Source organism: Liolophura sinensis, chromosome 8, assembly GCF_032854445.1.
Source record: "Liolophura sinensis isolate JHLJ2023 chromosome 8, CUHK_Ljap_v2, whole genome shotgun sequence".
NCBI lineage: Eukaryota > Metazoa > Mollusca > Polyplacophora > Chitonida > Chitonidae > Liolophura > Liolophura sinensis.
Window position 1 is genome coordinate 52778694 of NC_088302.1, and position 26713 is coordinate 52805406.

Here is a 26713-nt window from a genome sequence, read left to right on the forward strand (position 1 = left end):
AGCTCAAAGGCGACCAGAGCCAGACACATATTTCAATATTCATGGGAGCTGAACATATAAAAAACAAAGACTCGTTATTAACGTTGTATTTCCATAGTATTGTGTTGACTATGTAAATTAACCGACTACAATATCCAATACACTCTAATTAAACACAATTAAACACAAGAACAAACATTGTTTCCAGGAAGATGAAATCAAAAAAGGGTTAATGTATCTTGAGAGAACATGCACTAAGATGACATACCTTTCTGAAATATAGGTCACCCCATAGAGCTTCGGAGTCTGTACACATGGTGAAGGAAATATGACTAACACTTGCATTTATTTTAAGTACAATGCAATCCTGGACAATCTCAGATATCAAATTAATAAATGGATATGCTACTTTTTGTATGACGGTGGCAAAACCCTTGGGCCTTGGCAATATTAGTTTTAATGGATTCTGAAGAATGCACAGGCTTCAACACCTATGCGCTCCTCTGCGTAAACAATTTCCATCATGTGGTGGCCCGCATCCATCAAGCCAATCTCAAAAACGAAGTGGTTTGGTCGTAGAATGTGATCTTGATATGCACATGTTTATAAATCGCTGAACATGACTTGAGTGAATGCTACTCAAAGATTATATCTGTGGCACTTTTTAGACGTCATTAAAAATTCAATTATTTTCGCCCGGACGTGGGAAGGTCTCTCAGCAACCTGCGGATGGTCGTGGGTTTCCCCCGGGCTCTGCCCGGTTTCCACCCACCATAATGCTGGCCACCGTCGTATAAGTGAAATATTACTTTTATTATATATATATATATAAAAATTATTTTCGCCTCACACCTAATAGTCTTACATGATATACTTTTCGTTACATTTTCATTAAAATTGCGATAATATTTGATTTTGACTCAGGTTTACTGTTGCTAGCTTAATACTGCCTTTGAGTGTTTTTTTTTATACATGCATGTATAAGATTGTTACTACCACACCACGTCTATAGTCACACCAATGCCAAGATTACCATTGTTATAAATGTACGTGTACCTTGATAATACAAAACGTCTTCTGTATGTTACAGCGTTACACAGTTCGAGAAGGCTTAACCTGCAGAATTTCACATCTTCCAGTGAACGATTTCTTCTGTCTTTCCAGAAACGTTAATTTTCTATCTTACAATCACTGGCATCAAGAGAGACAATTTTTAATAGTCGATTGCATACACTTTGTGCCAGAGCCTTTACGTGGATGCCTTTTCGCAGTGAAGCAGCCATGCAGGACTTGGTACACGCACGCCTCTTTATCCGTATTCAGGGATACCATGATTAAATGTAAAAGAGATTACCGAGCTTTGTGTATAGATATGGGGATCCGTCGTTGACAGACTTCCAACTGTCAATTGACTGTATCCATGGGAACTACTGCGCCAAGAATGGGTACATAATGGACAAACTATATAACTCTGTTAATACACACACGGCGTTAACGGCCTGCTGAGGTATGCAAGAATGGAACAGATCCTTTTTGCGTGTGGACTTACCAACACTCTCGGTATAGAGAGCAATGGGTGTGGGGTTGGGCGGAATGGCTGTCCGACACTCGATAGTTCCTGTCTATGATTATAAGATAAATAAAAACATAGCGGAGCAGGGCTCTCTTTCACAAGAGATTATCTTTATTATTTAGACTTCTGTTCAGTTTTTTTCATTCATTTCAAGATATTTGTTTTCGAGTAATCATCTGTTCACCAGCTGTGGCACTCATCTACTGAGCGAGCCCTTCCTGTAAATGACGATGTAATGACAGAGGCTCACGTTTCTTTTGTCAAAGTGTCGTATGAATGAGTAGGAAATTATTAACGAGTTGCGTAACAGAAAGCCACAATAACCTGATACAATGCAATGACAGGCTTGTGGAACGGAAAGTACATTCGCCATTTCTGATCGTAAGAATGTCCTTATTACGAAACCTAAAACGTATTGCAAAGCAATATATCTACAAGAACGGTGTATAAGTGTCACAAGTGCTAATAACAACAACAACCCTCGGCTCTACAGCATGTCCCTTGTAACTGAGGCGCCATGTAATTACGTACTTTCTCTGTGGGGACGAAATGATAGGAATACCGCCTCTGTAAGGCGATTAAAGTCAGATCATGTAGCCTACATAACGGTTCGTTCAATTTGGTGGCATGTAACATGATAACACACAGCAGTTAACATGTGCAATCCGTGATAGACCCAGTGATTTCTGACAATCTACTAGTGCCTTCAGGGGACTAGTGCTTTCAGGAGACTGTATCTCATTGCCTTTAAAGCTGACACTTTACGTGATCTCGTGTCCCACCAGACTCTACACTGATGGATAAAGGGCGTGACCTTAAAAGTTTCATGGCCTGTGGAATGACGGTGGATTCATATTGCCAATATTTTTCTTTGGAAGGAAATGCAGTTCCAGTGAGATGACCAATTGTATGAGATATGTGAAGCATTACTGGAGTACACATTTGTCCCTGGTTAAACTGTTGATGAAGAACTATAATCGTATTGCAGCCTATATACCTATTGTGGTGGGAGCCATGGAAACAATGTAGTAGATTGTTAACGCTAAGCTCTGAATGCGATTAATCTGCCCCGGAGACCGGCATTACCTAGAGCTCCCCCTAAACCCTACCTGCAATCGATTCTGTCATGTTTGCCTTATTTATGAATGCCCAAGTCCGCGAACACCGTCTGGGGGTCACGGTATGATGCATTTTCAGCAGGAACTTCGGGCCCATCATCTTCGAAGGGGATGCTGTTGTCGGTCGTAGGCAGCGAGAGGCACTCATGCTGGTGCGAATAAGACTATTGTTCGGGACAATTTGTCGATTGATTGGGGTCAGTCACGAACACTTCTATTTATACACTGTACGGCGTCTAATGCTTTGAGCTGTATACTGTATTGACCTATGATAATACGTTGTGTTCATACCAAGGCAGATATTGTCACGCTAACACCCACGTACTTTTAATAATGTTGTAACTGCCTGTGACCAAAGTGAAGCATAATTGAAGATATATTTGATAAAACTGTGCGAAAACCATGTGAAAGGAAGGGAAACCATGTGATTGAGTGGCAAGAAAGATGATTGTATTTTCTTGTTAAGTGGCTGCTATAGCCTTATATGACTGACGAACACCATAAGGCGTTCATGATTTATGAAGTAGATCGTTTCATTTTTCTTACCTGTTTTTAACGGGTAATTTGTCTTCATTTAAGAACAACGTTTGACACATTGCATGATTCTTTATGTTTGAAGAGGAAAGCCTGGATGAAATAAGACAAGAGAATCTCATGGAAACCATTCTTCAGTCATTTTTCATCTATGGTCGAAGTTTTTATAGGGTAAAAATGATAGTGAGTTAAAAGTCCACCAAAGCCAGAAAAACTAAACGTGAGTTATTCAATTCTATGTGATGGAGTTTAAAAAAATCCACAAAAACTTGAATAAACAAATGTCGGTTGCTCAGTTGTAAATACTCAAATGTATATTTGTGTTATACGACGGTGCCCAGGATTCTTGCTGGATGAAAGTGGACATCGTCTAGAGATAACCACAAAAGATACCTGTCATAAACGACTGTAAACCATTCCCGTCTCCTTGATATAAACGAAGTTGTCCAAAACTGAAAAGGACACCCGGATATTACGTAACACAATCTAATCAATATGATGGACAATGTTAATCATAAGTGGTAGATCGGTCCCGCGTGTTCTTTAGCCAGATAAGTCTCTGTACAGCGGAAAAAGGGCAACTTTGAGTTCTTGGCCTAATGGGGCACCAGTATGGCTGTGATTGCACAACTCTGGAGTGAGTCCGCCGTAATAGAGATTTTGCACGCACAATCACTGGTTTATGTACTCTCAAATAGCGTACCTTGGGTTCATGGCTCCAGTTGGTCTCGTCATCACCGGATAAGGCCGTTGTCGTCATTTTGCTAATGCTACCAAAATACGGCTATCCATGATGAATTTGCCCTTTTGCATCGTGCTTCTGTTTTTTAACTACCTGACTTTGTGTGCCCTGAACAAAGATTATTGTTTAGCGTTGCCTGTGCGTGTATCTGTGAATGTCTGTTATAACCATTCACTGTGCAACTTGTTTTATCGCTAAGAAACGACTCCGAATGCCTGTCTTTGTCTGTGATCATCAGCGTTTTTAATTATTACTAATAAGAAACTAGTGTGTCCAGGATACTTTCTTTCCAAGTTTCTTATACTTTATAACGGGTTAAACACTCTGGCTGGTCAGTATGCGCAGGAGCTTTCAAGGCCCTTGGCAATCTGCTCCATATGTGTCATAGTTCTATCTTTCTCCGTTTTATCTAGAATTAAGGGATCTATAAGGATTCCTATTTATTAAGGCACATGATGCTGTTATGATCAGTCACACTTTCGCGCACTACTAGTTTGAATTTGAAATGGGATATCAAGAATAGTATGTCGATTGTCTTCCGTGTATCATTCAATACTATTTATCATTAAGTGCTTCCCTACTTAACCAGTTACCAACTTTATTTAGCCTCATGCATTATTTAGTACATATTCCTTATAACTGTTTTAGGTTGTTTTGGAAATGAACCCGAGATTATCAACTTGGAACATACCTTTATTGTAAAGGAATGGTAGACGAATGTCAGATTTGACACTCACATTTTATCTGGGTCTGTCCTTGTCAATCAGTGCTAACTACCTGTGCCTGTCTGACAATCCTAGGGGTCTGTCTTGGTTTCTCTGCCCGTCACAGGTAATCAAATCTGCATGGCTGACAATTTTCAGCCTCTGTGCATTTCAGTGCCAATTATTGGTAACTACCGGTGTCTGTCTGACAATCCTAGGGGTATGTCTTGGTTTCTCTGCCCGTCACGGGTAATCATATCTGTATGGCTGACAATTTTCCGCGTCTGTGCATCTCAGTGCCAATTATTGGTAACTACCGAGGTCTGTCTGACAATCCTAGGGGTCTGTCTTGGTTTCTCTGCCCGTCACAGGTAATCACATCTGTATGGCTGATAATTTTCAGCGTCTGTGCATCTCAGTGTCAATCATTGGCAGCTACCTGTGTCTGTCTGACAATTCTGGGGATCTAACTTGGTTTCGCTGCCCGTCACGGGTAATCATGCCTGTATGGCTGACAATTTTCAGCGTCTATGCATCTCAGTGCAAATTATTGGTAACTACCGATGTCTGTCTGACAATCCGGGGGCCTGTCTTTCTCTGCTCGTCACAGGTAATCATAAGCAAAATGCTCGTAGTCTGTGTATCTCAATGCCAATCATTGATAACCATCTGTGTCGGCCTGACAAACCTGGACGTCCAATCATTGCCTGTCAATCGTCTGAGCGTCCATTCATTGCCTGTCAATCGCCTGAGCGTCCATTCATTGCCTGTCAATCGCCTGAGTGCCCAATCATTGCTTGTCAATCAAGGGTATCTTTATCTGTCTGATCTTCTCAATTCCATCTACATATGTCTGTGTCATCTCATCAGTCATGTTTACCTATCATCCTGTCACTTCGTGCCATTCCAGGGTACTACATCTGTCTCGTTTTGTCATTCTTACTTACCTAACTCTTTCTCATTTTGTCATTCCAAGTTACTTAACTCTGTTTCAGTTTGCCAATGGCAGGTATATGCCCACGTTTTCTATTTGGATGCTATTTGTCAGGATTCCCACCTGTCCCGCATTTGTTAATTGTCTAGAGGAATTACAACAGCATACTCAAGCAAGCGTGGACTCTGCTTTAAGTAGGTAGCTTGATTAAGTCTATCAAGGGGGATAATCACAAAGTTATGAATAAATAGGTCCAATTCAGGTGGAGAATGGCGAATCCTTGGCTGCCAGGCTCTCCCTCAGGGAATAACCTGTACCAGTTGCCACCAATGCTCACTCCTTACCTTATGAATTAAATATGTTCTAGAGCCGACATCTAAGATTAGGGTCAACCAACGTACGTCCTGGCTGCGATGGTCCGTAATTGACATAAATCGGGCACAGAACGATTAGTGGGTTAATTGCCACGTACAACAGCTTAACTGAGGTGGGCAAAATAGCTTCAAAGGACGTAATTGAACAGTCATGAAACCTGACTGCAGATAAGCAAAGAGTTACATTAACATCGTGTCTGCAGAGACTACAGTTTAGAGCAGTAGCACTATTTTAGACGTTAAGCTGTCTACCAAACCGTTTCACAATACTAACACTTGTTTTACTTATTTTCTATTGATTATTTTGTAAGACAAATTAGAGTATAAATCTACTGCAGTTCCCTTTTGCATGCTTTATCAATATATGAAGTAATTTCTAAAGTAGTAACGTATTAAAGAGATAACATCCTTGCATTGAACAATGTCAATGTGTGCTCACAAATATTTCACCCAGGCAACAGGTGTTGGATTTATGGCTGAAAGACACCTTGTAGAGCTGGGTGGAAACCTCAACACCTCACCAGGTATTAAACAAGCCGCGTAGGGTAAAGTCTACAATCTGACCAGCAACAGCGGCACCCGGATTCAAACACGTGCTCTTTCCTCACTCAGTAGCGAATTGGGTCCAAGCTCACTCGACCATTGTTTTCTTCGAAGGAGTCCCCACTATAAGGATTTATTTATTTATTTATTTATTTATTTGATTGGTGTTTTATGCCGTACACTACATTTCACGTATACGAAAGGGGCCAGCATTATGGTGGGAGGAAACTGAGCAGAGCCCGGGGGAAACCTACGACCATCCACAGGTTACTGGCAGACCTTCCCAGGTACGGCCGGAGAGAAAGCCAGTATGAACTAGACTTGGACTCACAACGACCGCATTGGTGGGAGGCTCCTAGGTCATTACGCCAAACTAGTGTATTAATTGATTGGAGTTTTAGAGCGCACAATATACAGGATATTTCACTTATACGACAGTGATCAGCGTTATGCTGAAACCCAAGACCAACCACAGTTTGCTGGTCATACCTGACCACGTACTACCGTCATGAGATGGCCGCATTTTTGAGAGATTCCTGGGTTGTGCTAGTCCACTCGCCACCAGTATATAAAGCAGTGGACATGCGCACCAAAATAAATACACTATATGCTTGCGGCCACCTCAGTATGTTTGGAATACGGAATTGCTTCATTAGATGTCTGGCAAACGACAGTATATGGTTTCGCTTCGTTTAGAAATACGCTAGGGCATTAAAATAACAAGACATTGGCCATTCGATCAGGGCTATCACTTTCTACGTTATGCAAGAAATGGCGTAATCTGGTGAATTGAAGATGTTTCAGAAAACGACAACTTATTACCATAACGAGTACAGGCTCTGCCATCTGAGCGGAAGGTTTTGCCAAAGACACATCCGGCAGATTAACTCTCATGGGTGTTTAGTTCCGATTTTGATAGTGTCCTTGGATTAGCGTGAGCCACCCAGTAACTTCTGCTCAAAATACGTTTGAATTTTTGAGAAGAGTCAACCAGTAAGGTGATTGATGGCTTCCAACTACCATCTGCCCCTCGGTTTACAATCTTACTCCCTGTCGTCCGTCAACAGCGGAGCAATTTCAGTTGTCACTTGACCTCCTGGAAAAGACCGTCTGCAGTTGTGACCCTCCGCGTTATGACGCATATAATTGATTCATATAAATCCCGTAATTTTTATTAAAGCTCGATCCCACGTGGGTCACTCATTAAGTGCCCATTGGCCACTTATCCGTGAGATTACTGGCTGGAATTGCAGTGCCTGGAGGGTCAGGCTCTAGTTGTCCGCTCAGGCTCTAGTCCAGCGGGACTGACTGAAGGGTCATCTTCTACGCTTCCGCCTCTCGTTGGGTTCGTCGGCTACAGTCAAGGGTTACTGACGAGACCTTGTTACTCGTCGGTGTCGTTCGAGTGATGAATGAGGTTAGTGTGAACCTCAAGCCTGCCATCCCATGTAAAGTTCATTACTTCATCAGCAACGCGGTTTCGGTTAGCACAGCCGTAATTCAGCGTGTAACTGGATATGACCTGTGTTTCAGTTAAAATTGCTCTGAGATACATTGTTTTTATTTCAACATGGTATACAATTTCTGAACTGATATTGATATTATACGCCCAGAGGATGACGTAAAAATATAAATGGCTTCATTTTAATACAATACGCGTACAGGTTTACGTTTTATTCATTAAACAGCTGTTTTGCAAATTTGCATCCCAGACGAGACATATTTATTTATTTATTCATATATTTGATTAGCGTTAGAATGTTTCACTAACACGACGTCGGTCAGCATTATGATGGGAGGAACCGGCCAGAACCCGCGGGAAACTCACAACCACTTCCTACTTTAGCCATCTTTACAATATAAGAATCGTGCGACTTGGTGTGCAGTAAAAATTAAAAAAAAAAATACAAAAAAAGAAAAAGAAAAAACCAGTTTGTTTAAGAGTTCCCGTATGAAAAGTTATTGTGCGGGTGGAAAATTGATTGGCCGGACAGGTGTTGAAAGCAGTGGTTGAGCTTGTACTGGAACTGTCCAGGCGAGGAGAGCCTTTTGTTGTAGAGTTGCTACTAGACAATACCTACACATTCGTCACTTTGATGCAAATGCATTGGTATACATGTAGCCAAAGTCTATCTCCATGCATCTTTTAGTTTGGTTTTGATTATGCTGTATGATAAGAATACTAAATTAATGTAGGTATTTTGAGTTGGAAGGCTTCTATCTAAAAATAAGTATAGCCAGGCATCTTACATACATCATCTTTGTGTATTTACGTTTTATATGAGTATCAAATTGTGCAAGTCTAAAATACATTTTCTTCACATCGAGAGCTACACAAACAGTACTACAAATCATTGCAGATTTGATTTTTTGGGAGTAAACTGGTGATGGCTAAATCAATGTTTCAATAAAGAAACCGGTTAGATTTAATAGGAATTTGTTATTATCTCAGTGTTGACATATGTTCTTGGATAGTGATGGTGTATATTAGCAGTTCTTATAATGGCGGAAAGGCGCTACGGTGATCATTTCTGATGTGTTTGATAAGAGGGCTAGAGTTTCAGTGCATGTCGTGCACTATATGTTAAGCTCAGTTTTGTTGGTCCTGAGCGTGTAATCTTCATGGCATTTGCTTGACGAGATATGGGATGTTGTGTTTAGCTGGTGGCGATTTGCACCCTTCACTCCAGGTATGCCAAACAGACGATACCTGATATCACTGTATTATTGTATAATGCCAGCGATACGAACTCTCTATATATGGCAGTATTATCACGTGTGTGGTGTTCAGCTGTCTAATAACCGACCCCCTTTCTGATATGGAAAACAGGCATATAATAATATATATACATATATGATTACTAGATTCCAAACACGAGTAACATGAGACTTTTGGAGCACAATAGTACTGGCACATGACTCTGGCTTATAAAGCATTGGGGCTGATCGTTATACGGGTATTACATACACTTCCACCATGAATGGCCTATAGACTATTGGAGCTGATTGTTACACGGGTGTTACATACGCTTAAAGGGGTTCATGTCTGCAAAGGTATTATTTGGTCTTCCAATTCAAATTTCAATTTCAATTTCAAAGCAGAAGATCGGCGTATAATACCAAAGAGTTCCTTTCTTTATTGGTATTGTTTGGGCATCCAACTGCATGTGATCTGTCAATTTCAAAGCAGAAGATCGGCTTATAATGTTAATGAGTTCATTTCTTTACGGGTATTGTTTGGGTTTCCAAATGCATGTGATCCGTCAATTTCAAAGCAGAAGGTCGGCTCATAATGATAATGGGCTCCTGGCATAGTTTGGACTTCCGAGTACGTTTGAACAGAGCAGGCCAGACCTGAAGGTTCTGGCCCATACTTTCAAGTTGTTCATTTCTTTACAGGTATTGTTTGGGTATCTAAATACGTGTGAACAGAATACTCCAGACCTGAGGGATGTGGTTCATAATTCTAAGAATATTTAATGGGTATTGTTTGGGCCTTCAGGTACGTGTGAACAGACTATTCCAGATCTGAGGGATCTGGTTCATAATTCTAAGAATATTTAATGGGTATTGCTTGGGCCTTCAGGTACGTGTGAACAGAATATTCCAGACCTGAGGGATGTGGTTCATAATTCTAAGAATATTTAATGGGTATTGCTTGGGCCTTCAGGTACGTGTGAACAGAATATTCCAGATCTGAGGGATCTGGTTCATAATTCTAAGAGCATTTAATGGGTATTGTTTGGGCCTTCAGATACGTGTGAACAGAATATTCCAGATCTGAGTGATCTGGTTCATAATTCTAAGAGCATTTTATGGGTATTGTTTGGGCCTTCAGGTACGTGTGAACAGAATATTCCAGATCTGAGGGATCTGGTCCATAATTCTAAGAGCATTTTATGGGTATTGTTTGGGCCTTCAGGTACGTGTGAACAGAATATTCCAGATCTGAGGGATCTGGTTCATAATTCTAAGAGTATTTAATGGGTATTGTTTGGGCCTTCAAGTACGTGTGAACAGACTATTCCAGATCTGAGGGATCTGGTTCATAATTCTAAGAGCATTTTATGGGTATTGTTTGGGCCTTCAGGTACGTGTGAACAGAATATTCCAGATTTGAGGGATCTGGTCCATAATTCTAAGAGCATTTTATGGGTATTGTTTGGGCCTTCAGGTACGTGTGAACAGAATATTCCAGATCTGATGGATCTGGTTCATAATTCTAAGAGCATTTTATGGGTATTGTTTGGGCCTTCAGGTACGTGTGAACAGAATATTCCAGATCTGATGGATCTGGTTCATAATTCTAAGAGCATTTAATGGGTATTGTTTGGGCTTCAGGTACGTGTGAACAGACTATTCCAGATCTGATGGATCTGGTTCATAATTCTAAGAGCATTTTATGGGTATTGTTTGGGGCCTTCAGGTACGTGTGAACAGAATATTCCAGATCTGATGGATCTGGTTCATAATTCTAAGAGTATTTTATGGGTATTGTTGGGCCTTCAAGTACGTGTGAACAGGACTATTCAGATCTGATGGATCTGGTCCATAATTCTAAGAGCATTTATGGGTATTGTTTGGGCCTTCAAGTACGTGTGAACAGACTATTCAAGATTTGAGGGATCTGGTCCATAATTCTAAGAGCATTTTATGGGTATTGTTTGGGCCTTCAGGTAACGTGTGAACAGACTATTCCAGATTTGAGGGATCTGGTCCATAATTCTAAGAGCATTTTATGGGTATTGTTTGGGCCTTCAAGTACGTGTGAACAGACTATTCCAGATCTGATGGATCTGGTCCATAATTCTAAGAGCATTTTATGGGTATTGTTTGGGCCTTCAAGTACGTGTGAACAGACTATTCCAGATTTGAGGGATCTGTCCCATAATTCTAAGAGCATTTTATGGGTATTGTTTGGGCCTTCAAGTACGTGTGAATAGACTATTCCAGATTTGAGGGATCTGGTCCATAATTCTAAGAGCATTTTATGGGTATTGTTTGGGCCTTCAAGTACGTGTGAACAGAATATTCCAGATCTGAGGGATCTGGTCCATAATTCTAAGAGCATTTTATGGGTATTGTTTGGGCCTTCAAGTACGTGTGAACAGACTATTCCAGATTTGAGGGATCTGGTTCATAATTCTAAGAGTATTTTATGGGTATTGCTTGGGCCTTCAGGTACGTGTGAACAGAATATTCCAGATCTGAGGGATCTGGTCCATAATTCTAAGAGCATTTTATGGGTATTGTTTGGGCCTTCAGGTACGTGTGAACAGACTATTCCAGATCTGATGGATCTGGTCCATAATTCTAAGAGCATTTTATGGGTATTGTTTGGGCCTTCAAGTACGTGTGAACAGACTATTCCAGATTTGAGGGATCTGGTCCATAATTCTAAGAGTATTTTATGGGTATTGTTTGGGCCTTCAAGTACGTGTGAACAGACTATTCCAGATTTGAGGGATCTGGTCCATAATTCTAAGAGCATTTTATGGGTATTGTTTGGGCCTTCAAGTACGTGTGAACAGACTATTCCAGATTTGAGTTATCTGGTTCATAATTCTAAGAGCATTTTATGGGTATTGTTTGGGCCTTCAAGTACGTGTGAACAGAATATTCCAGATCTGAGGGATCTGGTCCATAATTCTAAGAGCATTTTATGGGTATTGTTTGGGCCTTCAGGTACGTGTGAACAGACTATTCCAGATTTGAGGGATCTGGTCCATAATTCTAAGAGCATTTTATGGGTATTGTTTGGGCCTTCAAGTACGTGTGAACAGAATATTCCAGATCTGATGGATCTGGTCCATAATTCTAAGAGCATTTTATGGGTATTGTTTGGGCCTTCAGGTACGTGTGAACAGAATATTCCAGATCTGAGGGATCTGGCTCATACTGCTAAAAGATTTCTTATAGGTATTGTTTGGGCCTCCAAGTACGAAGAGAAAATTCCACACCTAAGGATTCTGTCCCAAAATGCTAAATGTTTTTACGGATGTTTGAGGTATGTACAAACAATTCCTATCCGTCCTAATACTGATGAGCTATGAATTCCAGTGTACTTGGGCATAATTAACATTAGCTAACAATGAAAGTAAGCGGTTCTTCTTTATACGGATATTTTGAGTTGTTTCACTAAATGAAAGTTCGTTCCTTATAATTTTTTTACTTGTTTTTCTAGTTTTGCAAGTATTGCACAAATTTCTTTCATCATTTGTATTCAATCTCATAACTAGTAATTACCATATAACGGAACATACAACCTCGTCTTGTGGGCAAAAAAGTTTCATTAGTGATTTTGTTATTGGCCTGACTATACGCCCTATAGACAGTTGGTCGAGTCACAAGATGGTTATCCTCGTGTGCTTTTGTCGGGCAAATAGTCAAGTACTCACAAAAAAGTAGAAAACCACATCCGAGACATCCATACAAGTCCCTCACGTAATATCTCTAGTCGAAATTTGTAAGTGTAATTTTTGCGCCATGTAGGTACTGATCGAATTAGGGGAAAGATGAGAGAACAAATGGTAAGCTTATATACGATATAATGCAAGCTCCAGCTGATCATATACCGCCGTCTGATCGATGTCAAATGTTTCAGTGAAATAGAACGCTTGTCAGACGCCAGGCACGAGTGACTGGATGATACGAATTAAGGAGAAAATAGTAGGGCGCTGTGTCATTTTCCCATTACGCCTGTAGATCGATGGAGGAAATAGAGAAAGACCGGCACTCGCATTTGTGGGCCGTTCTTCTGCACGTCAGGCTTTCTTTACCAGCCCGATCCTTGCCAACTGACGATCCGAACGCCCTGCCATCAATTCAGTCGCTATTGGATATAGAGCCATAGCCTGGCAGTCACGGCACTATGCTCACCTAGAAGCTGTCCAAATGGAGTTGAGGGATAAAAGGCATAAAATTGGTCATTATTTCTCGCCTTCAGCCACCAAAACCCAGTAATCCAAATTGATGACATTTTACTGCAGTCCAAGAAACTCTCCGGCTTTTAGTTGGAGTTATATCAATATCGCTAAGCTGATTACAAACTGGGAGACGGGCTTCTAGAATAGACTCGCTTTACACTCTGCTCAGCCGGAACTTTTCCCTGTCTTTCAGGCCATCTTGATTTACGATTAAACCTTAACGAATGGCAAACATGACATGTCACGTGGTGATTCAGTCAGAACGGTAATGGAACGAGCGCCTTGATAACTCTATCATAAGCCAACATATGCCTTAACACAATAAGAGACAAACCGGAATGTAAAATCATAAATACTTTCAGGTCTCACGTCTCTGATTTATAGCACAAAACTGTATATGTCAAAATGAATAAATAAATCTAAACTCTGGCAAGGTTTTTAGTCGTGGATTATATGAGCCATGTATTATAATGGGGGTTCCAGTATTTCTTGGTTGAATCTGGCTGGTGGATCGGTATAATGTCTTTTTTTTAATTGTCAACCATCAGCTTTCAAGTGGTGTCATGTGTTCTGGTAGGAAGATCAGTCAAATGGGTTCTTTACACCAGAATCTACAGGCAAAGCAGGTAGTCTATTTGCCGTTTTACGATCTAGCATTAGATTTTTTCAGAAGTACATAAAAGGAGAACGTCATTGCGAGATATAGCCGATGGCGTGTCTTCACTCCCTCCAGTCTGACTAGCCCACTAGAGCATGCAATGTTACTAAAAATACAAAACGTCATACTGAAGAATTGTGGGAAATAGTGATTCGTCTGTAAATGACGATCAGTCAGTTCCTCTATAATTTTACCAGAATAAATCGGGACGCGCTCGTTTAAAAATAGAAATACCCTTAACAACCTAAGATTGGTTGTTTCCGTGAGTGAATGTATCAATCGATACACACTGGAGAAGGCAGATGAATAACGGAATGAAGCGGTTGTTCATCCTTCTTTCTACATATGTACTTGTGATAATACGCATATTACAACAAAACTTTAATTCTTAATGATTAGACTTGATAATTCCAAAATACTGATCGCCACGATATGTTTGCAAAACGTCTACTGCCGAAGTGGAGTTAAAGCCATAATCACTCATTTTTGATTTTCAACAATGAATTTCAAATTGGTTAACACCTTAAGCACTATGCATGTAAGTGTATATATGTGATCCATTTTCCACGAAAAAAAACGTTATCAGTTGTGTGAAGGCTAAACATTAATATCATGTACTTTAAAACGATGGGACTGGATAAAGATAAATATAATGTTTTGTAAGTCTCGCAAAAGTACTATGCCATGCATCTCAGTTATCTGAATTGGAAAATTTTATACTACCAAAGTTTTCTTTTCTGCTTAGTACAAGCTTGTCTAAGAGAAGGCTCCGTTATATTCTCTCCTCAAATCTAAGTCCACTCCCCCCAAAATACTTGACATTTTCTCAATACCATCTGTGTGTAAGGTCAATGTTCCTTGGCTGAATTGTCGACGGTTAAATTGTTGGTGGGATACAAATGGTTATACTAAACCAGCCTCCTCTGCAGATCTCATCCAGCCAGTACGAAGTAGGTAATACGCAGACCATCTTAATACTGATCTACGAGTTGTCCATTTGGCCTTTATTGTTTTACTGAGAAGTTTGCCTAGTCGGTGGTTAAGTGGACATGTAGCAACCCCAAGGGGAACCGACGCTTTCGCCAGTTAGACTCTTTCATGCTATCGAGTTCCTTCATACACACCATCGATCGCTCTTCAAGCTAAAGACAGCCAAAGCTGTTTCCTTTACACTTGGCTGAAGGTATGGCGGGTAGAGTCAAAGTTTAATCATAGCGAGCCATAAAGACAAATGACTGATGAAGGCCTAGACAGTAACCAGCATACAGGAAACTCCCAAGAGCATTAGTGTAGTCTTTATATATTGGTGTGTACAGGCTATATGGTATGGGTTATATTAATTATTTCAGATTACTTAGGGAAGTGGCATATAAAAAGCGGCTATGGGAAAATGGCCCATGTTGTGCTTTACGTGGAAATATGTTTTACTTTTATTTAATCAAAGGTTTTTTTCACCAGCATAACATTTTCTTATTTAATATGAAAAGAATCAAAAATGCCTTGTAAAATAATAATATTAGTATTAATATTAGATATTCACTCCGGAAGTTTAACCAGATAATTATTAAATGACAAATGATTATTATGTGCTTCATTACAGTAATCCATATTGATTATTACCAGTGGAAGACTCCCCAGCGCCCCCTATACTACCAGTAATATTTGATGTTTGAAATAAATGTGCAAAAAAACTAACGATGATTTCATTTTCTGTCCTTGCAGATTTTATTGGGACCTATTTATGCTGGTTTTGTTAATCGCCAACCTCATTATCCTGCCAGTAGCCATTTCATTTTTCAACGATGATCTCAGCACTCACTGGATTGTTTTTAACTGTATATCTGACACGGTATTTTTTCTAGACATAATTATCAACTTTAGGACAGGTAAGTGAATTTCTTGAATTTGTTGAACTGATTTAGCCTATGTTTAAACATAATGTCATAGGTTATGCTCCCTTTCTATTTATCCATATTGTGCTGTTCAGTCTTGTCCAGGAAGACAGCACCTATAATAGTGTCAGATCCCGGTTTGTTTTTATTTATCCGCTTTATTCGACCTCAGTGTCCCCGCCTGTTAATTAGGTCAGTGGTTTAAGATGCCTGGATGATGTATCGGCATATCGATCGGCTACTGGATATAACTTAGATGTTATCAATTACATGTCATTAAGCTGGTGACGTGCATGTAAGGTCAACTTATTAACAAATAGAGAAAGTCTCTTAAATTAATGGTGATTAAAGTACTAGGCCACGACCAATGCTTTCATGCACGTGATTTCTTCATTGACAGCTGAGTACAGTATATACAAGCTACATGATTTCAACTGAGACACTAAGCCCAGCATCGCGGTGGTATAGAACCGTTGTAGTTTGTCAGTCTAGGAAAACTTAAGCCTGTGTAGAAAAGATGCAGAGTCTCTAGAGAACTGTACGTTTATTAAGCCACATAGTTAATTTGTTTTGCTGATATTACTAGGAATGTGTAGAAGAAATGATCGATGTAAAATTTGTTATAGGCCTATTATGGAATGAGATATCAAGTTATTTTCAGTTTGGAGACGAGTATGGAAGAATTTAAATGGTCAAATATATGTATCACAGATAAGAAAGTTTCAAATTCTAGATTAACAAGATTAAATTTTGAAGTTTATGATTGTAAATGCTTTCTCAGAACGGACTGTTATTTAAAATATTTATAACATCCCGGCACGCCATTGCTCATATATTAATTTCCGACCTCATGAGATGACTTTCACATGTTTAAATTTAAGGAAAATTGCCATAATTAAGTTAGAATTTGTTTTGCATAATGATGTACCATTTTCTGTGCTGTGCCGCTTGGGTCCAGGCAGAAATGCTCCAGTTGGCCAAGAAAACGTCATTCATAAACCGTAATGAAGAACACAATTAGCAAGATCTATAAGTATTTTAAGTGGCAAAGCTTTCCCTTTCGAAAGGCGCCATTTCATTGTGAACACTAAGCTTTAAATAGCGTTGATACGAAATCCTGTTATAGGATTATCTTCTTGTTCTCTGTGTTTGGGGTTTTCCTGAAGGCCAATGAGATATACGTGTATACACTAATTTCGTCCTCTTAATCTTTAGAACCTTAAAATTAGTGGCAGATATACATTGATGTTAAACGTGTTTTGCTATTCCCTAAGGACTTTTCCATTTATCTGTTGCAGGCGTGATCACCAATGATTTTGCTGATGAAATTATCCTCGACCCGAAGCTTATAGCCAAACATTATATGAAAACCTGGTTTTTCTTAGACCTTGTCAGCTCAATTCCCGTGGACTATATTTTTCTAATGTGGGACGCCGAGGCCGACTTCAGTCAGTTGTTCCACGCAGGTACGAAACCGCGAGTGGACGCTGCTCCATACTGGCAAGGTGATCATTCTCATCTTCACACATTAACTACTGTTATTATTTCAGTTTAACTATAAATCGTCATGTTTCTCTTCTTTTTGATCTCATGCCTTTATCTTATCTTTACTATTAACACTGTAGTTTGCGGTGTAGAAGTCAAAAGCAATGGTGTCTGTCTTAGAATAGCCCAAAGACACTGTATTGGTAAGATACTTTGTATATGATGACAAAGAGAAGAGAAACACCGAGACAGCTTTTGTTAACACTTATCTGTCTAGAACCCTATGTAAACTGTCTTTTAGTTTTGCACTTAATTAGTATTGACTGACAATCTAGCACTGAAAATTACATGTTTGTGATCATAATTCTGTAATGGGCATCGCCTCCAAGTTATATGCGGGATATCCTTCAACGAGGCTATGTGTAGGGTAAAGAAAAGCTTAATGCAATATCCCGGGTAAAATATTAACAACGATTGGCCACGTTCGGTTTTGTTGAAACCAACATGGTCAAGCGACGCATGAACGTCATTTCGTACATGGAAAAATGGATAAATCGTCATGACAACGAAGAGCACTGTAGCAAAGCTTGGTCAGTGTTGTCCAGTTAGGTGTGTTTGTAATATAGCTAGTTTGTGACGTGATTGCCACTTGATTGTGTGGTATGTGTACGGCTATTGTGTATCTGTTCACCGCTTAGTACTTGTACAGCCTTGTGGTAGCACCATTTCACACACGCACAAGCACGAGGAAAACATGAATGCAAAACCCCTTTTTACCCCAACTCCCAGACTGACCCCATTTCTCTAAAGAGTCCTCTTTTCTTGCCTGTCTTGTTCTTTCGTTTTTACATGTCAAACATCTATGTGTTTGTGTTCCCCTCTCCTCCTGACAGTCCCTTGATTCCATTAACTTGTTTTTTTTTCTGAAATCCATCATATTTTTTACAAGACGAAGAACGAGAATGATCGCCTTGCTGTTCGATGTATTTTCAATTGTTTACATGTTCATGGTATTGTGGAATAATTTTGACCTGACTAGTAAAAGCTGCGATCACAGCCGTTCACCTTGAGCAACCGCTGATCAGTACAACTAGCAGCAGCACTGCATGTGATATCCACGTGATCGGCCATCCTTTCTCTGATTGGATACTGCCTTGTTTTACCCAACCAATCCCGCTTGAGAAGAGTCATCTGTCGTCTGCTGCTTTCATTATTCCAAGGATGGAGTTACCCTAGCTTTGGTGGTGTACCCTGTTGTGCAAGCCAAGCCATGTATTTCATGTTTTATTGTGCGCTCAGTGCTCTACAAGCGGTTTATCTGTGAAAGGGCGACGATGCCTCAAGTCTGAGTTACGTTTCGATCAGGATGCGGAGGACGCCTGGAGTACACATAACCCCTTTCGATCTGTTGAAATAAAACTGTGCTGGCCCCGTAGCGCTTACAGAGATAGCTTCAATTTGCCGACTGCATCAATACTTTTCTGTGCGTGAGAGGTTTGTCACCTTCCTAATCTGTGATGGATCTAACCCACTTATCGCTCCGGCGAATCGGAGCGGATTCGGCTGGTTAGTCTGGCAGAGAAGACTCTGTTCTTGATGATCAGAGCTACCCGCAGATAGCTGTTACCACCGGTCTTCCTGGGAAGGCTTGACGCAGTAATGCGCCACGCTAGTATACAGATGGCTTTTCAATGGATTACGCGAAGCTCCCCAGATCAGGCGGTCTGAAACTATTTAGCACCAGATTATACGCCTTGTGATTTAACACACATAGCACACCTTCAAATGTGAAGTTAATCATGTGAATTAACGCTGTTATGATTTTCCTCTGCATGGTAACGGTGTTTAAATGTTCGTTTTCTATTTTTGTAGATCCTGTGCTGTTAACTTGTGTAACCAGATTTTATTGCAGCTTCAAACACAGAGCAGAATTGTTTGATGTATATTGGGGGGGGGGGGGAGGGGTTGGGTAGTGTGTAGAGAGGAGGATCAAACTCTGGCTGCACTATAGTTGCTTGGCTGTAATAGATAGCGCTATCTCGTCACTGTTTCCCAGTTGCAAAAATTCCACACAATCCTGAAGGGACTATATCTATCGTGCCATGGTCACAGACGTTTTTGCTATGACAACTGTGCTTTGGGAATTCAGACGATTATATACTGAGTCAGTAAGACTTACCAGCTTAATTGAAATGGATAAAATGTCGAAGTTAATATCCAAGTTTACAAGCGAAAACGCAATTCATCAAATTGTCGGAGGTATCATCAGTTCATTCAGACATCCCATTGTTCGATATTACATTGCACAGCCGCAATTGTCTGTTAAAGTACATTGTTGATGCTATGTATTCATGGGGAATTTAACAGTAGGAAGAGTCTGTGATACGCAACAAGCTGTGGAATTGTCGAATCTTACATGGTGCAAATAATGTTTTTAGCTGCAGCAAAATAAGAGTACTTAGTCTACATGAGCATAGGAGTTCTTGCACGGTGGTGGTGTCGTAAATGTTCGGATACATAAGGTTGCACCAATTTTCTATTACATAAACGTATTTCCACAATGTACTGTCACGTAATAGTCTTGACACAATGTTAAAATATTGCTTTAGCACTAGTAGTTGTATGGCACCTCCTTAGTGTTCAGTTTGGCACCACGACACTGTCTTAATTTCCACTAGCGTAAATCGTATTCAATCACGTGACTTGAACCACGCGATTAATGGCAGAAACATGGACGCCCTGCTCAGTTCATTTTGTCAGCGGATGTATAGCAAGAAATGACAATGTACACTTGTTAACTGTTCGAGTGCCGCTTATATATGAGTCAGTACCAGTTTACAGTTTGTATATTTACATGTGTCCACTGACTGTCCGTAGGTCCACTGTTCCAACTTATCACCGAATCGCTCCAAATGTTGGAAATGATTTAGCACATTTGTATAATGTCTTGTTTCTCTCGATATTTTGAGCAGCAATACTACAGAGCGCTGGAAAGCAATACCACAAAGCGCTCGTAAGCAATGTTTCAAAACAACAATGCCACACAATAGGTGACAACGAGAAAACACTGAGCAACAATGCCACTAATCAGACACAATCATGAAGTATAGTGCTACATAACAGATAACAGCCGGAAAGCAACAGAAAAATAACAACCAGAAAGTATTGAGCCACGATACTACAAGTCAGGTAACAATCAGACAGCCCATGATAAACATACCACTAAACGAACAAACAACGTCAGAAAAATCTGAAACAATGAGCAACAAATACCACACAACAGGTAAAAGTCAGAAAGCAATGGGCAACATTATCACAAAACATTTAACAGTCTGAAACAATGAGTAACAAATACCACAGAACCAGTAACAGTCAGAAAACAATGAGCAACATTACCACAGAACAGGTAACAGTCAGAAACAATAAGCAACAAATACCACAAATACCACTCCTAGCAGACAACAGGAAAACAAAATGAAGAAAAACCACCAACCATTATATAAATCAAAAAGCAACTGAACAAACAGAAGTCAAAAAACGCTGGGAAGCTTTCCAAGAAAACAGTTGACCGGCAAAAAATATTTGGAAACAATACCACCAGTCGCCCATCCTGTGTACTGCAGACGTGCATTAAATACAAAATGATCTGTGGTTTACATTCGGCATTACATTCGGTATCTGTCTTGAATATAGGGTGAGCTATTTGTTACTTCAGTGCACACCTATTTGAAAGTAGTTCCTGCAAACTTTTAGTGTAAACTTCCGTACAACTCATCACACTGCATCAAGTCTATGAACTGGATAACATTCAAGCCCTATTTATATTTTACTTGGCGCTTTCAACAATCAGAGGTTGATCGATACCTGTAGCATACAAATCTCGCGTGATAATCTTCATTTCGGAACAACGCAGGCTATTTCAAGGCAGCCTGCACCTTTGCCCAGTAAATGCGTCACACAAGATAACATTGAAAAGATGTAGGTCACTTCCAGTTTATTGTCTCTGTCGCGCACCATCCCTGAAACATATCGTCTAAGATAAAGATGTGAATCACATTAGATTTCTCAGTAGTGTATCTCGTTGTGCAAAGCTTTGCTACCATTCATTTCGTGTTACATTGTTATTCCTCAGCTATATCTCTTAACGTGATATTGTCAAACAATACTAAATTAGGCATTCGCTCTATGGCATATAATCACCTAGAAATTTCCCAAGGCTCTTTTCTATTATACAATGTTAAGCAGCTGGATATGATTGCATGAACTGAAAAAGTTATTGAGTGTAGACGAACTATTGGAGAAAATTGAGGAGCGTTTGGGAACTTGTGAAGATCCGAAAAGAAATGTCATTTGTGCGTCTGGAAGGCAGGTGATCGGTAAATTCATTTCAATAAAGGCCGCCTAAAATTTTTTACAAGTCACGGTACAATCGGGCTGTATACGTGTAAAATATAATGGATGGCAAATATTTAAACAAGGAGCAACAACAACTATACGGAAAAGACAACTCCACAAACCAAGTAGCAGTGGAAACACCGAGAAACAAGACCATAAAGCAAATATCACGAAACACAGCACTGGGTCGCAGTACTACAAACCACGCAGAACTGGGTACCAGTGCCTCAAACCATGGCAGCACTCATAAACACTGACACACAATACAGCAAACCAAATAGCAACTAACAAAACACTTTGCAAAAATATCACAAAACGTTATAGTTAAATTTGAGGAGCAATACCACAAGCTACACATAATCAAAAATAACCCTGGGAACAGTGCCATAAAAGGGTAATAGACAAGCAACACCGACAGCATGTCATACAGCACTGTACAACACTACCACAGTGCAGGTAACAAGCATACAGCACTACCACAGCACTACCACAGTGCAGGTAACAAGCATACAGCACTGTACAGCACTACCACAGCACAGGTAACAAACATAAAGTACTCGTCGACACTACCACAATGCAGGTAACAAGCATACAGCACTGGTCGATACTACTACAGTGCAGGTAAAAAGCATACAACACTGGTCGATACTACTACAGTGCAGGTAACAAGCATACAGCACTGTACACTACCACAATACAGGTAACAAGCATGCATCACTGGTTGATACTACTATAGTGCAGGTAACAGCCATACAACACTGAACAACACTACCACAGTGCAGGTAATAGGCATACAACACTGAAAATCATTACCACAGTGCAGGTAACAGGCATACAACACTGAACAACATTACCATAGTGCAGGTAACAGGCATACAACGCTGGACAACGTTACCACAGTGCAGGTAACAGGCATACAACAATGGACAACATTACCACAGCGCAGGTAAAAGTCATACAACACTGGACAACACTACCACAGTGCAGGTAACGGCCATACGACAATGAACAACGTTGCCACAGTGCAGGTAACATGTATGCAGCACTGTGCGACACTACCACAGTGCAGGTAGCTGCCATATGACACTACCACTCTGAAGGTAACAGCCATACGACAATGTACAACACTTTCACACTGTCGGTAGCAGGAATACCTCACTGGGTTGCGTTACCACAGTACAGGTAACAGCCATGCAACATTGCACAACCGCGCCACAGTGTAGGTAACGGGCTTACAACACTACCACAGTGCAGATAACAGCCATAGAAGAATTCACTACACCACTAGAAACAGCCACACACCTTTGGATAACACTCTCACAATGTAGGTAACGGCTATACAACACTGGGCAGCACTACCACAGTGTAGGTAACAGGCATACAACAATGGACAACATTAACACAGTGCAGGTAACAGGCATACAACACTAAACAACACTACCACAGTACAGGTAATAGGCATACAACACTGAACATCATTACCACAGTGCAGGTAACAGGCATACAACACTGGACAACATTACCATAGTGCAGGTAACAGGCATACAACACTGAACAACATTACCACAGTGCAGGTAACTGCAATAGAAGAAATCACTAGACTACTAGAAACAGCCACACAGCTTTGGATAACACTCTCACAATGTAGGTAACGGCTATACAACACTGAGCAGCACTACCACAGTGTAGGTAACAGGCATACAACAATGGACAACATTAACACAGTGCAGGTAACAGGCATACAACACTGAACAACACTACCACAATGCAGGTTATAGACATACAACACTGAACATCATTACCACAGTGCAGGTAACAGGCATACCACACTGGACAACATTACCATAGTGCAGGTAACAGGCATACAACATTACCACATTGCAGATAACAGGAATACAACACTGAACAACATTACCACAGTGCAGGTAACAGCGATAGAAGAAATCACTAGTTAATCACTAGTAACAGCCACACAGCACTGGACAACACTGTCACAATGTAGGTAACGGCTATACAACACTAGGCAGCACTACCACAGTGCAGGTAACAGGCATACATCACTGGACAACATTACCACAGTGCAGGTAACAGGCATACAACACTGGACAACATTACCACAGTGCAGGTAACAGGCATACAACACTGAACAACACTACCACAGTACAGGTAACAGGCATACAACACTGGACAACATTACCACAGTGCAGGTAACAGGCATAGAACACTGAACAACACTACCACAGTACAGGTAACAGGCATACAACACTGAACAACATTACCACAGTGCAGGTAACAGCAATAGAAGAAATCACTAGACTACTAGTAACAGCCACACAGCACTGGACAACACTGTCACAATGTAGGTAACGGCGATACAACACTAGGCAGCACTACGACAGTGCAGGTAACAGGCATATGGCACTGGAAAACACTACCACAGTGCAGGTAACAAGCATGCAACACTGGATAACATTACCACAGTGCAGGTAACGGCAATGAAACACAAAAATAACGCTAAAGCCTAGTGTCTTGCTGTCAGGTATTGCGGAGTCGGTCTTTTCTACAGTAGCAATGCGTCCCCTTTTAACGTTCCAGGAATTTTCAGTGATGTCAGAAAGACATACATCTTGCTAAAACTTGACGAAAACAGGTGTAGTGGGAGATACATAGCACTAACACGAGGCCTGAGAAACTGTCACCTAATATTGTGTTAGCATGGAAACAACAAGGAGTGTGATGCTCTCTACTGTCATTAAGGCCTTGTTAATGCCTAATTGCCGCGATGGAACACACATAGGCTTGGTATTTCAGTACGTAACCAGCAATTTAGACAGGTCGACTGTTTACCAAGACCCATTGTTGAGTTTCTTCCCCAGACGTGTAAATTCCTATATATATTAGATCTCAGAAACAAACCAAACCTTGTGAGCTGTGCTTTATAGGTACTCACTATGAAGTGTGTTGGTACGCGTCAGGGACATACCAGACAGTGCTTGATACGCGGTATAGACACATACCAGGCAAAGTGTTGGTACGCGTCAGAGACATACCATACAGCGTGTGGTATGCGGTATAGACACACTCGAGGAAGTGTATTAGTGCGCGTTAGAGACATACCAGGCAGTGTGTGGTACGCGGTATAAACACATATCAGACAGTATGTGGTACGCGGTATAGACATATACCAGGCAGTGTGTGTGGTACGCGTTATAGACATATACCAGAAAATGTGTGGTACGCGATATAGACATATACCAGGCAGAGTGTGGTACGTGTGATACACACGTATCGGACAGTGTGTGGTACGCGGTATAGAGCCATAACCAGACAGTGGCTTGGTGTGCGCTGTAACAAGGTGGTATGGTTTCAAACGTATTCCAGAGAGTTTTGACAGTTATGTGGTACATGTTTTAACCATTTACTGGACATTTGTTTGATACACATTACAAGTGGGATTAATTCGATTAGTCATATCTAATAATTAAAAGGGCTTCAACACACACGTGCTATTGGATTAAACTTTGGTGGGCCTTATTCTTTTATGTTTTCAGCAGATAGAAAATGCTTCCTGTGACTTAATACCAGAAAGATGGGCCTCGTTTTGTTAAAGCATCTTTCGTCCGCTAGAATAGCATCTGCTGCTAAGAATAAAAAATCCAAAACATGTTTGATGTGGTAAGACTACCAGCTGGTACACCCTATGCTTAAAGCACGAGAGACATGAACGCGGCCTGGCAGGTGCGCGATGATAAGGAAACGCCTTAGATGACCATTCATACAGACGATAGTATAAGTCTTACGCAACCATACTTACAGACATGAGGAAACGCAAATACAGAAAACAATCCATGAAACGTTAAAAGAAGGGCCCAGCATACGTTTTTCATCCCCACAGGTAGCTGACATTCCTCTTTTAAGGCATTGCATTGTTTAAGACATATGTTTTTTTGTACGACAATGAACAGACTTTACCTCCTAGTATTATATAGCAATTTAGGCGGGCTTTATCAAGTGTCCGTGTTTATATCTGTATGCGGCTAAAGCTTAACCATATAATGAAATAAACTTCTGTTGATGGAAAATGAAGTGCAGATAGACTACTAGAGTGTACCGCACTGCGCTGTCCAATTGACATAGACAGATACACTACTAGAGTGTACCATACTGCACTGTTTAATTGACATGGACAGATACACTACTATAGGGTACCGTACTGCGCTCTCCAATTTACACAGACGCAGGTAGCCCACAATATAGGTGTCCCCTTGTGACAGAATAAGAAATGAAGACAGAATAGGTGCCCCCTTTTGACAGAATAGCTGTCACCTTGTGACAGGTGGAACAAGGTTGACATTGTAATGGTATGGCATTGTAAAATGTGTTATCTTTTATACACCGCTGTTTTATTTCGGAGGAGGTAAATGACTATATTTAACATAAATATAAATGAACAAAATATTCCCAAAGGGAAATATTCAACAAGTTGCGCAATATTACAGTATACATGCACATCAGAAGCATTTGCACTTCATCTTTAAACCGTACGTTGACAAATCTTATGATATATTCATACATACGATAAGTATGAACTCGTCTTATTTTCGTAAGGTGAGGTTAATTGTTGTCTCATGTAAATGTTGCAAAACAGGATGAACCATGAAAACGGGAAATTGTCAGACATTTTTCGGCTGTTTGTAATCAGTGGATAACATTCTGTCCCACTAACACCACTATCCAATGGCTGGATGCACAAGTTGCTAACAAATAAATCTACAGCATTGGCTACAGTGTGTGGGTTAAACAGTGTGTATGATATGTCCAATGGAGAAGTTTTTCGCTTCTCCACGTTTTTATAG

The 26713-nt window shown here is 40.5% G+C and overlaps 1 protein-coding gene across 1 annotated transcript in view; it reads left to right on the forward strand.

Moving 5' to 3' along the window:
- Positions 1-26713, forward strand: part of LOC135473669 (potassium/sodium hyperpolarization-activated cyclic nucleotide-gated channel 3-like) — a 60253-nt gene that overhangs the window by 25075 nt on the left and 8465 nt on the right. The window contains exons 3-4 of the mRNA XM_064753533.1: positions 15808-15971; positions 17276-17443. Of these exons, the coding sequence (XP_064609603.1) occupies positions 15808-15971; positions 17276-17443 (332 nt within the window). The remainder of the gene's footprint in view (positions 1-15807; positions 15972-17275; positions 17444-26713) is intronic.